Here is a 12,968-nt window from a genome sequence, read left to right on the forward strand (position 1 = left end):
CACTGTCTTTCGAGTGACGTAAGTACTCCTCTGGTTCTTCGTCGTCCATCATCAAAGTGTCCGGCAGCAAGGCGTCTCTGCTATTTCTGGTTCCTGTCCTCGCATTCAGATCACCAAATACAATTATTGGGACCTCTCCGTGTTCCTCAAATATATCTAAAATACAGTGCTCTAACATGTAAACCCCATTATCAATTTCTGATTCCGAATAATAAATGCTGTCTGACGGAGGTAAATACAACCCTATCAGCATACAATCTGATGATAAACCTGTCAACTCGCCAGAAATCTTTAGGACAATGCAGTTATCGTATTCTACATGAATGTGTTTGACACAAGAAACAAATGACTGCCGTATTAGTAAGGCTACACCGCTGGACAGACGTGAGGTTGTAGCGTCAGATAATCTGATACCTGGTGAAATGAATGTTTTATATGATGGAAAAAGATCTGATGGAAAATTAGATGAAAACGTTTCTGTCAATAAAATGATATCATACTTGGACAAAAATAGTCTTATTTCTGGTTGATGAATGTTAGCAACACCCTCAATGTTATATGTTAGGAATGAAATACGCCCTAAACATGTATGTTCGGAATCACCAGGACAGTTTTCCATGGGACCAATGACACGGGCAGGGCCGTATCCCTATCCTGAGGACTGTTCTTGTGGACCTGGGGGTCGTGACGCACTCACACCGATGCGCGGAAAGCTGTCCGTCACCTGGGCCTGTCTGGATCTTGTTCTGCTCCGGGTTTCACATCCTCGGTGTCTGGGGGTCTCGCTTATCAATGAGCAGTCCTGTTCTGTGGATCCTATATCTAGCTGGCCTTCAGCTGCTTTACCACTTTCATGGATATTCGCTCGTGAGAGAACGGGGGACTGGTTTTCAATGTCTGCGTGCACTGGCTGAGCTTCCACCGGTTGCTTCACAAATGTTTGGCTGCTATCATCTTCACTGCGGGGTGACATTGCTGGAGTGAGTTGCGAAGGAGATGAACAGTCTGCAACTGCACCATTACCGTCACGAGGCAGGGGGGTACTGTTGGGGTTCGCCATGTCTCTTACAGCATTCAAAGAGGTAGGGATTGTGGAGGGCATTCCAGGGTTGGGGCTGGGATGGTCACCGGGACTCTGGGAGGGGACAACACGGAGGGGCTGCCCAAAGTTATCAGCAGTGCGAGTCTGACAGCCATCATGGGCGGCAGAGACAAAGTGAGCCGCAGTACTTGTGTCACTGGTATTTTCGGGTTCATCCACAAGCCTCACACCCCACTGGTCAATCAGTTTCCTCGTTCTCGGCTGAGGTGGACGCCGAGGTCGAGGGCTGGCTGGGGGAGGTGGTAAGTGCACCACATTGGAAGACAGAAAATCGTTTCTGTCTGTGTCATCCACAGTACGCTGTGTCTGGTCGGTGTGACGATCAGCAGCATGATGAGTGTCGACCTGCTGCTGGTAGGAGGGCTTTCCTCTCCAAGATGTTGTGATGCCTGTGGGAGCGGCGAGGGAGGCAGGTGGAGGATCCCTGTGCCTGTCCTCCAGCCGTTTCCGACCTGGGAGTGTTGGGAAGGCGTGCATGTCAAACATCGAGGGAGGGTTACCGTTCGTGACATTTTGTTCCATTGTTTCATGGTTTTGAGGAAAGTAGTGAGGTGGGATTTCACGGGGAGAACTGTTGTTTGCAGCATCCCGTCGTTCGTCTGCTGTCGTCTGCGTGAGGTCATCAGGAGTTGAGTTCCTGGTCATATGTCTACCAGGACGTACATGTGTGGGTCTTTCTCTGTGGTCTCTGTGGAGATTGCGTCGATGGGGTGATCGGTTGTTGTTGTTGTACTTGTTGTAGTACAGCCGACCTTTCCAGAAGTACGCCTTCTTCCCAGCTTCTCTTTCCTCCCTAAGAATTTGATTCTGGCGTTGAGTCAGATCGGAAGCAACCCTGACATTCAGCGTGTTTGCCATCTCTCGTCTGCTTTCGTTGGATTGTAAGATGGACAACTTGTCGCACCAGCGATGTAAGCGAGCGATGATGGGGCGGGGACGATTGCTGTCCTGGCTCTTTGGTCCAGTGCGATGGGCACGCTCCACGTCGTCTTCTGTCCAGCGTTTCTTGTCTGGGTAGAAGCGGTTCAGCAACTGCACCACCAAACTGACACACTGATTATTGTCCTCCTCGAAGCTTTCGGGCACATTGAAGAACCGTATGTTGTTGCGCCTCGAGAACGATTCTAATTTGTCCATTTGGATGTCCATTTTCTTGCTCACATCGAGGACATAGTCCTTCCACTGGCGCAGGTTGTCACATTCTTGCTCCAAAATGTGGTGTTTGTTTGCAACAGTTCCCATGTCGTGTTTCAGTTGGTGATTCTGCTCTTGAAGGGAATGACACCACGATTGCAGTTTGTGCACCGTTTCAGCTAAAGATAGTGCAGCAGGGCAGGAGCTTGAGTTGTGAGGAAAACTGTCGACTTGGTGAGGATAGCCTGCTAGAGACAGCATTCTTCTCTGCACTGAAGAGCTTGGGTCAAGGGTTTGAGCACTGCTACACCAACCATGCGTTGAAGTTCTTGGATCACCATGAAGATGATCAGGATTTTGATTGTAGTCAATGTGTTGCTCAAGCTGGTATCTCTGATCGTTCTGCCAAGTTGGTCCAGGGTTTGCTTCCACATCCCCACAAGCCAGTAGCAGCCAGGTGATGAATACTGCCGACACACCTGCAAAGCAGCAACTGAGATGTACAGTGTTATACCTCAACTTTATGATATGACGTGTCGGATTGCTGAATGTCAAAGTCACAAGATTGTGGAACCTGATGACTACAGCCCACATGACAAAACATCGTCTGACGTGAGAAACACCATCTTCCAGTGAGGGAGAGAGACCGTAGATGTTTTTACGATGTTAGAGAGAGAGAGAGAGACAGGGAGAGGGAGAGAGAGGGAAGGAGGGGGAGAGAGAGAAGGGGTGGAGAGAGAGAGAAAGAGAGGGAGGGAGAGAGAGACAGGGAGAGGGGGAGAGAGAGAGAGAGGGAGAGAGAAAGTGAGAGAGGGAAAGAGGGAGAGAGAGAGAGAGGGGGAGGGAGAGGGAGACAGAGAGAGAGGGAGAAAGAGAGGGAGGGAGAGGGAGAGAGGAAGAGAGAGAGGGAGAGAGACAGAACAGAGACAGAGACAGACAGACAAAGAGTTTTAGCTATTCAGCTGTGAAAAGCCAAGTTAAACGATACAGGTCCCATAACCTCTCACAGTCATGGAGGTGGTAAATTCATAACCACTGTGTTCAGGGCACGGCACAGGCAGGTGGGGCCTAGTCCTCTCCTCCCACTGTTTTTAACCTTCCCTGATGGAAGTCAGGTACCTGTTCACCAGCTGGGTGGGGGAGGTAAGGAAAACAGGTAAGTGCCTTTCCCAAGGACACCACACCATGCTGAAACGGGGGCCTCGAACCCTGATCATAATAATAATAACAATACCAATAATAATGGTATTTATATAGCGCTGAATCTTGCGCAGAGACAAATCTAAGCGCTTTCGCACCAGTCATTCTCACGCACGCATAACCCTAAAACTGGGGAAACTGAAGACAAGGAAGAGGCAGGGAAGGGAGGCTATTTTGGGAAGAGGTGGGTTTTAAGGCCAGACTTGAAAGAGCGGAGTGTGGAGGCTTGACGAAGCGAAAGAGGAAGTTCACTCCAATTGCAAGGCCAGAGAAAGAGAAAGAACGGCGGCCAACAGTCGAGAGTTTGAATCTGGGTATGCATAAATGGAGTGGATCCGAACCTGATCGTAGTGAGCGAGATGGAGTGTAGAGGTGAAGGCAGCCACAGAGATAGGAAGGGGCTGATATGTGAAAACATTTGTAGCATAGAGTGCTGATCTTGTACTTTATTCGGTGTGAGACAGGGAGCCAGTGGAGATGTTGCAAAAGAGGAGTGATGTGCTCAGATCTTTTCTTTCTGAGGACGAGTCGGGCAGCAGAGTTTTGTATGGGCTGAAGGGACTGAATGGTTGAAGCAGGCAAACCAGACAATAGAGAGTTACAGTAGTCAAGGCGAGAGAGAATGAAAGAAACGACAAGTCTAGATGTTGCGTCAATGGACAGATATTTCCGGATGGAACTGATGCGCTGCAGTTGACAGTAGCAGGACTGACATGTCTGACTGATAAATTTTTGCATGGACAGTGTGTTGTCAAGGACAACGCCGTCAAATTGGTGAACACTGGATCACGAGTCCAACGTCTAACCAATTCTGCCATGAGCGCCTACTGCTTTTCCAGCTGAGCAAAGCCAGAATGGAATTCACTGCCTTTTTCTGTCCATCACGGTCCCTCACTCACACCCTTTAAAACAAAGCTAAAAGCATTCCTTTTCAAACAGTCTCTACTTAAGTAAGGCAGTCCAATCCATGTCTATTTTGCTGATCCATATCTGTTCCCTCCACACGTTTGTGTGCACATGTATGTGTGTGTGTGTGTGTGTGTGTGTGTGTGTGTGTGTGTGCGTGGTCTTGTATGTTTTATATCTGATTGACATATTCTAGAGGTTTGAAAGTGCTATCTGACCAGCTATTAGTCATGTTCAATAAAGGGCAATTTAATGAATAATAATTAAAAAAAACAACAACATTTTGATCTTCATAGCCCAGAATGTTTGAAATTGATAAATATGTTTGCAAAGCCACTTTCACAATATCAAACTAAACAGCATGTTATACAGTTACACAAATTTCAGATCTATGCGTTTTTCTCAAAACCTACCCAGAACAACCGAAGAGCCAGTTGTGGCAGGAAAAAACTGAAGTGGGTTAACAAGAAATTTGCAAACTGATATATTTCCTGGAGCGGTTTGAAAATAAAAGATAAGATGTGAAGTTACCTGATGTGGGTTACCTCCCCTGGTGCCCTTGGCGCCAAAGTTCTGGGAGCTTTGACTGGCACGCTCTTTCTTGGCGGCCACCGCCTTGTTGTAGCTGTCACAGACATTGTTCTGCTTTCTCAATAATAATACTAATGATAATGGATATTTATAATAATGTGCTCTCTACCTCCCAGACTGCTAGCCTTGTTGTAGCTGTCACAGACATTGTTCTGCTTTCTCAATAATAATACTAATGATAATGGATATTTATAATAATGTGCTCTCTACCTCCCAGACTGCTAGCCTTGTTGTAGCTGTCACAGACATTGTTCTGCTTTCTCAATAATAATACTAATGATAATGGATATTTATAATAATGTGCTCTCTACCTCCCAGACTGCTAGCCTTGTTGTACCTGTCACAGACATCGTTCTGCTTTTTTAATAATGATAATACTAACAACGTATGATAGTCAGTTGCATCCAACTATGACCACCAGAAAAGCAGAGGAGGCAACAGCTGTCCCAACTATCTGGGCTAAAATTTGATTATAGTGGAGAGCGTCTTGCCCAAGTTACATCCCCACTCTTTCAGCTTAGAGGGCCAACCAGCTCCCAAGGCTGTAATAATAATAATGGATATTTATATGCACTCTCTAACTCCCAGACTGCTAACAGAGCTGGTACATACCACACACGCATTGCACAACCACCACCCCCCTCCCCCCCCGCCCCACACACACACACAATCATCAACACCCCCACACACACCCAGCAGTGAGGAAGCTCCCCTTGGCATCCAGCAGCAGGAAGAGTTCAGAGCTGGTCTTGTTGCTGTTGCCGGTGTACAGGTAGTGCTCCAGGGGCACCGGGCGTTTGGTCGTGCTGATCACGTAGATGTGCTTCCGCTTTGTTCTCCTAACAAGGGGGGAGGGGGGGGGGGGGGGGGAAGAAAATCATATGCAGGACTTCAGACTTCATTATGTCCTCATCAAAATACCAAAAATTTCATTGCAAGCATGTGAAAAGACAAAATGCAAGTGCGAAGACATGCTTGTACATGCGCTACCAAACATTGTGTTTTCTTTCGCGAGTGCAAACACACACACACACACACACACACATATATATACATAAACAAACAGAAGAGGAGGTGGAAAGGATCATAAGTATGTTTTCGCTTTGCCTTTGGGGTGAGGGTGGGAGTTTTACATGTGTGTATGTGTGTGTGTGTGTGTGTGTGTGTGTGTGTGTGTGTGTATGTATGCATGTGTGTGTGTTGAAAATGGTGTGTTTGTGCGCATATGTCTATGTGTCTTTGGCAGTGTTGCTCAAATTTCCTGACCTGTATTGCAGGTGTTTTTATCTGTCAGGAATGGTTGATGTGTGGATATATCATGAGAGTACAGCCGTGTCAAGTAGTCCAAGACCTAAATGGAAAGTACAGCCATGTCAAGTAGTCCAAGACCTAAATGGAGAGTACAGCCGTGTCCAGTAGTCCAAGACCTAATAGTCAGACCTAACAGACAGCCGTGTCCAGTAGTCCAAGACCTAAATGGAGAGTACAGCCGTGTCAAGTAGTCCAAGACCTAAACGGAGAGTACAGCCGTGTCAAGTAGTCCAAGACCTAAATGGAGAGTACAGCCGTGTCAAGTAGTCCAAGACCTAAATGGAGAGTACAGCCATGTCAAGTAGTCCAAGACCTAAATGGAGAGTACAGCCGTGTCAAGTAGTCCAAGACCTAAATGGAGAGTACAGCCGTGTCAAGTAGTCCAAGACCTAAATGGAGAGTACAGCTGTGTCAAGTAGTCCAAGACCTAAATGGACCCCTACAGCAGCAGTATCACCGCCCTCTTCCTATATCATCAAAACACAGGGCTCCCACACATGTAACCAAATAAAATTCCTTATCTTTTTCCAGACTAACTGAGAATTTCCCATACCAAACACAAAGGCAAACTGATTCAAAAATTTGTCAGCTACACTGATGCCAAAAGAGAGTGGCATATAACTCGCAATCTTCACCTTTTTTTTTTTTTTTTGTTGTTGTTGATTTTTAATGCATTTGGATCCTTAATGAATGGCACTGCACAAAAATACCCCACCCCACCCCAATCCACCACAAATACTTCTCCAGACTTCCATGAGTACTATATATACATAAACCCTGAACAATATATTAAACAAAACATCCCAAAATACTGATGGCATGAAGAAAAAACAAATAAATAAATAAACAGATAGATATAGAGATAGATAGATAAACAAATATGTGAATGAATAAATAAACAAACAAATAAACAAACAAAGAGATAAATAAATGAATACATACATACACAGATACATAAATAAACACACAAATAAATAAAAAACGAATGAATAAACACATACACATACACAAACACACCAATGAATAAATAAACAAACATATAAAAAAACACAAAAAAACCCAAACATATATACATATATAGATACATAAATAAACACACATATAAACGAATACATAGACAAGTAGATAACTAAACAGATGCACACACAGATACACGAACAAACAAGTTAAGAAACAAACAGATACATGAATAAACAAGCAAACAAACAAACAAACAGATACGCGGAATAAGCAAGCATACAAACAAGTACATTAACAAACAAGAGAGGCAAGGCCTTCAAGACTGACTTGTGATACACTTAAAAAAAAAAAAATCCAAGCTTCTTATGTATTGAGTATAATTTCAAAATGTAATGTTTAAAATGAGAAAGATCAGTTTAAAGCAAATTAAGTCCCCTAGCATTAATTACAGGGTAATTTCCCTTTTTTACTCTCTGCACCAAAACGTTTGCAAAATAAATAAAACTTCCATGCTTAGCAAAAGAAGTTCCTGTTTGAACAAAAAATGATAGTAATTACTGCTCTTGTTGTTGGGTCAGAATATCAGATCAAAGTGCCAAGTTTAGAGAATACAAAAAATATAAATATAACAGTAAATGCAGTTTGCAAATAATTAGGCTTCATTTTTTTTGTTTTTTTGTGCCCATCCCAGAGGTGCAATATTGTTTTAAACAAGATGACTGGAAAGAACTGAATTTTTCCTATTTTTACGCCTAATTTGGCGTCAACTGACAAAGTATGTGCAGAGAAAATGTCAATGTTAAAGTTTACCACGGACACATGGACACACACACACAGACAACCGAACACCGGGTTAAAACATAGACTCACTTTGTTTACACAAGTGAGTCAATCAACAAATAAACCAACCAACAAATACACTGACAAGAAAACCAGTTTTCCACTGGACAAGCACAAAGGCTAAAGACGCACCCGATCCAGTCAGCGAACTCCATGGTGTTGGGGACAGTGGCGCTGAGCAGGATGATGTTGACGTGCTGGGGCAGCATGATGAGAACCTCCTCCCACACCACCCCCCTCTGAAACCATTGAATGTGTGTGTGTGTGTGTGTGTGTGTGCACCTCCTCCCACACATCCACGCCCTCTAAAACCATTAAATTACATGTGTGTGTGTGTGTGTGTGTGTGTGTGTGTGTGATGTTAACGTGTTGGGGCACCTCCTCCCACACCCTCTGAAACCATTATGTGTGTGTGTGTGTGTGTGTGTGTGTGTGTGTGTGTGGTGAGGTGCATGCATGCATGCATGCGTTCATGTGTGTGTGTGGGTGTGATGTTGACGTGTTGAGGCACCTCCTCCCACACCCTCTGAAACCATTATATGTGCATATGTGTGTGTGTGTGTGTGTGTGTGTGTGTGTGTGTGTGTGGAGGTGAGGTGCGTGCGTGCATGCATACGTTCATGTGTGTGTGTGTGTGTGTGTGTGTGCAATTTATGGGCTGTCCTTGGCAAGATTATTAGGAAAAAATTGACAGTGAACGATAAAACATAATTCCAAAAGACCCTGTGGCAAACCATGAGGTATCCTTGACAAAACTAAGTGGAAAAAAAACTGACTGTGACAACTACAACATTATTCCACCAGATACACGGAATCTTACCTCAGCATCATTGATGTAATGCACCTCGTCAAAAATAACCCACTCCAGATCTCGAATAACATCAGATCCGTTGTATAACATAGACCTGTAAGATACAATCAACTGCTGCTGTACAATGTTCTCTTTCTTTATTAAAAAATAAAAGTAAAAAGATTAACATAATAAATAATATAAACACATTAATGGAAACATTCTCAATATAAAAAAAAGTATACCACCAATTATGTCGTCAGCTCTTGCACAAAAAGCTTTTTCTTATATATATATATATATATATATATATATATATATATATATATATATATATATATATACATACATACATACATATATATATATATATATATATATATATATATATATATATATAAAAAGAGGAACTAAACAAAATAAACAAATAAGTTAATAGGAAAATATAAATTAAATCAAGCTTATTAAAAACTTCACAGCCAGCTTCACACATTGTACATTCTCTTCCAAATTAGTAACTAAACAAACTGTATAAATCAATTAATGAGAAAATATCAAGAAAACAAGTTACCTCCAAAAAATTAGTAACAAAACAAATTATACAAAAAAATGAATGACAAAATATCAAGAAAATAAGTTACCTTCCAAAAACTTGTAACTAAACAACCTATACAAGCATTTTAATGGGAAAATATCAAGAGACAAAGTTATCTTCCGGAAATTAGTAACTGAACAAATTATATAAACAACTAAATGGCAAAATATCAAGAAAACAAGTTATCTTCCAAAAAATAGTAACCAAACAACCAAAACAAACAAATCAATAGGAAAATATCAAGAGAACATGTTATCTTCCCCATAGTAACTAAAAAAAAAAAGGTTATCTTCCCCACAGCAACTAAACAAACTAGCAAAATAGATAAAATGGAACTCATCAAACTAAACAAATAAATCAAAAGTAAAAATTTTCAAGAAAACAAGTTCTCTTCCACAAAAATAGTAACTAAACAAACAGATTAATGGGAAAAACATGAAGAAAACAAGTGTTTCAACAATGACACTGTTAACCTTTGTCATCATAAAAAACACTCATGATATTAATGATTATTTCACATGCCTATGTTCCTGATCCTCCCCCCGCCCCCAAACACTCCACCCCCCTTTCTTCTTCTTCTTCTTCTTATCATCATTATCATAATTAATATTATCATCATCGTCTTCATTATCAGTATCGTCATCATATTTATTATGATAACAAAATAAATAATAATAATTAATATAATAATCATTATTATCATTATCATCATCATCACCATTATTATCATTATTATCATCATCATTATTCCAATTATTCTTATTTTTGTTGTTGTTCTTCTTCATCTTAACATCATCATCATTTTCATTATCGTTATCATTTTCATCATCATTATCATCATTATAAATATAATTATTATCATCATCATCATCACTATTATCATAATTATCCTTCTCACTCTACCTTAAAATCTCTGTCGTCATGATCAGACAGGCAGCCGTGGTGTTGATCTGAACATCGCCAGTGATGAGGCCAACATCTCCAAACGTGGTCTTAAAGTCACGGAACTTCTGATTGGACAAGGCCTTGATGGGCGACGTGTACACAGTCCTGCGATGGAAACCAACAGCACATGAAGGAACAGGCGGGGGAATGATCGGACCAATGAATTAATTCAATATCAATGAATGAATGGTATCTTCTTCTTCTTCTTCAGCGTTCGTGGGCTGCAACTCCCACGTTCACTCGCATGTACACGAGTGGGCTGTTACGTGTATGACTGTTTTTACCATGCCATTTAGGCAGCCATACTCTGCTTTCTGAGGTGTGCATGCTGGTTATGTTCTTGTTTCTATAACCCATGCAACGCTGACATGGATTACAGGATCTTTATTGTGCGTATTTGATGTTCTGCTTGCGTATACACAGGAAGGGAGTTAAGGCACTAGCAGGTCTGCATATACGTTGACCTGGGAGATCGGAAAAATCTCCATCCTTTACCCACCAGGCGCCATCACCGAGATTCAAACCTGGGACCCTCAGATTGGAAGTCTAACGCTTTAACCCTTGGCTATTGCGCCCGTTGAATGAATCGTATAAAAACTAATCAAAGAATGAATTATCAAAGAATGAATGGTATAAAAAGTAATCCAACAAATGAATGAATTCAGTATCAATGAATGAGTGACGTAAAAACCAATAAAGTAATGGATGAATGCATAAATGAACGAATGAATGAACCAAATAACTCATTTAATCAAATTTTCAACAAAAATACACAGCTATTCCTTTCAAGACATCAATGAAGATATACTTTGATCACTGAATAACACACACACACACACACACACACGCACACACACATAAAATGAGAAAAATAAGTACACATCAGATTTGAAAAGAAAAAAGAAGAAAAAGAAAGAGGCTTGATTCCAGCCACAACATCACTCAAACCAAACTTTGTCCCACAGTGCAACATCCCACCCACTAGAGCTTGTACATTTAACTAGCATTTCAAACCTCTCAAAACGCTTCAAAATAATACATCAGTCATACACAGAGCACACAAAACACCCACACACATGTGCACACAAACACACACATATGCACACAAACACAAACACCCTCCCCCTTCCTCCAACCTCCCCTATACCATCTCCTCTTGACCAGTTGATTCTAAAATCACACTGAACCACCATCCCCTCATCCACCCTCTCTCCCCTAACCCTCGCTTCCCCCTCACCCCCCTCCCTCAGACCACTCCTACCTCCGACCTCTTCTACACCTCACCCTTTTTGCCAGTTGATACCAAAATCACACAACCCCCACACCACCCCCTCACCCACCCTCTCTCCCCTACCCCTCACACCCCCCACCCTCCCCCCATCCTAACCGCCCTCCTTTAGATCTTCCCTCTTCCTTAGACCTCCCCTACACCATCTCCTCTTTGCCAGTGGATTCTGAAATCGCACTCAACCCCCACCCACCCTCTCTCCCCTGCCCCATCCTCTTCACCCCCTTCCCCAAGACCACCCCCTCCCCCTACCTCCAACCCATCTCCTCTTAGCCAATTGATTCCAAATTCACACTCACCCCCCAAAAACACCCCCTTCACCCTCCCTCCCCTAGATCCCCCCCTCCCCCTGACCCCCCACCTCCCATCCAAACCATCTCCTGTTTGCCATTTGATTCCAAAATCACACTGAACCCCCTCCCCTTCCTTCACCAACCCTCTCTACCCTACCCCTACCCCCCCATCCTCCACCCCCTCCACCCACCCCTACGTCCATCCTTCCCTTCTAAAACCATCTCCTCTTTGTATATATCTCGCATGTACTTACTTCGTCATGTGCTTGAGGGAGAGAGCGATGGCGTACTCGGCGACCACGGTTTTCCCTGCGGAGGTGTGTGCGGCCACAAACACGCTCTCGTGTCTCTCCAGGTGCAGGATGGCCTGCTTCTGGAAGACGTCCGGTTCAAACGGCCACTGGAAACCACACCACACACAGCATGCAGGTCCCGTTTCACCTGTTCCCCTTTCGGCCACTACGCTCTGACTGTGCTGCCACCCTCAACGGCTCTTTGTCCTGTTTTGCCTACTCACCCTTCCTGTTTAGCCTATTCAACCTCTCTCTCCCTCTCTTTCTCTCTCTAAAACACACAAACACACATACACACAAGCACGCACACACACACACACACTCCATACATAGATGAGTATCCAAATTTGTTTGTTGGACAGATACCAATGCTCAGGTCGCCAGCAACACAGAGGTGCATGCGCACACACACACACACACACACACACACACACTCACACATCCATACATGGATGAGTATCAAAATTTGTTTGTTGGACAGATACCAATGCTCAGGTTGCCAACAACACAGAGGCATGCAAACAAATGCAAAAAATTTAACTTTTCTTTTTGGCATAAACAACATAAATTTCCACCTACACTCCTCTCCGTATCTTTCCCCTGCCACCCCCCCTCCCCCACGCCCTTCTTCTTTTTTTTTTAAATACTCGTTTTTGATGAGTTCAGTCTATTAATGCAGCTATTATGAATGTTAGTTACAATTTACTTTCAGAATGATAA

General features: G+C 43.0%; 1 protein-coding gene across 2 annotated transcripts in view; it reads right to left on the minus strand.

Moving 5' to 3' along the window:
* The window catches only part of LOC143289853 (superkiller complex protein 2-like), a 67,172-nt gene that overhangs the window by 31,832 nt on the left and 22,372 nt on the right, over positions 1-12,968 (minus strand). Inside the window, exons 10-15 of one of the 2 annotated variants that reach the window (XM_076599044.1) lie at positions 12,210-12,355; positions 10,333-10,479; positions 8,865-8,949; positions 8,177-8,283; positions 5,626-5,772; positions 4,874-4,967 (exon numbers count right to left, since the gene is read on the minus strand). In XM_076599044.1, coding sequence (XP_076455159.1) covers positions 4,874-4,967; positions 5,626-5,772; positions 8,177-8,283; positions 8,865-8,949; positions 10,333-10,479; positions 12,210-12,355 — 726 coding nt within the window. Of the gene's footprint in view, positions 1-697; positions 2,007-4,873; positions 4,968-5,625; positions 5,773-8,176; positions 8,284-8,864; positions 8,950-10,332; positions 10,480-12,209; positions 12,356-12,968 lie in introns of those variants that run through there. The other variant, XM_076599045.1, reaches the window with a different exon arrangement.

This window comes from Babylonia areolata, chromosome 14 (assembly GCF_041734735.1).
Source record: "Babylonia areolata isolate BAREFJ2019XMU chromosome 14, ASM4173473v1, whole genome shotgun sequence".
Lineage (NCBI taxonomy): Eukaryota > Metazoa > Mollusca > Gastropoda > Neogastropoda > Buccinidae > Babylonia > Babylonia areolata.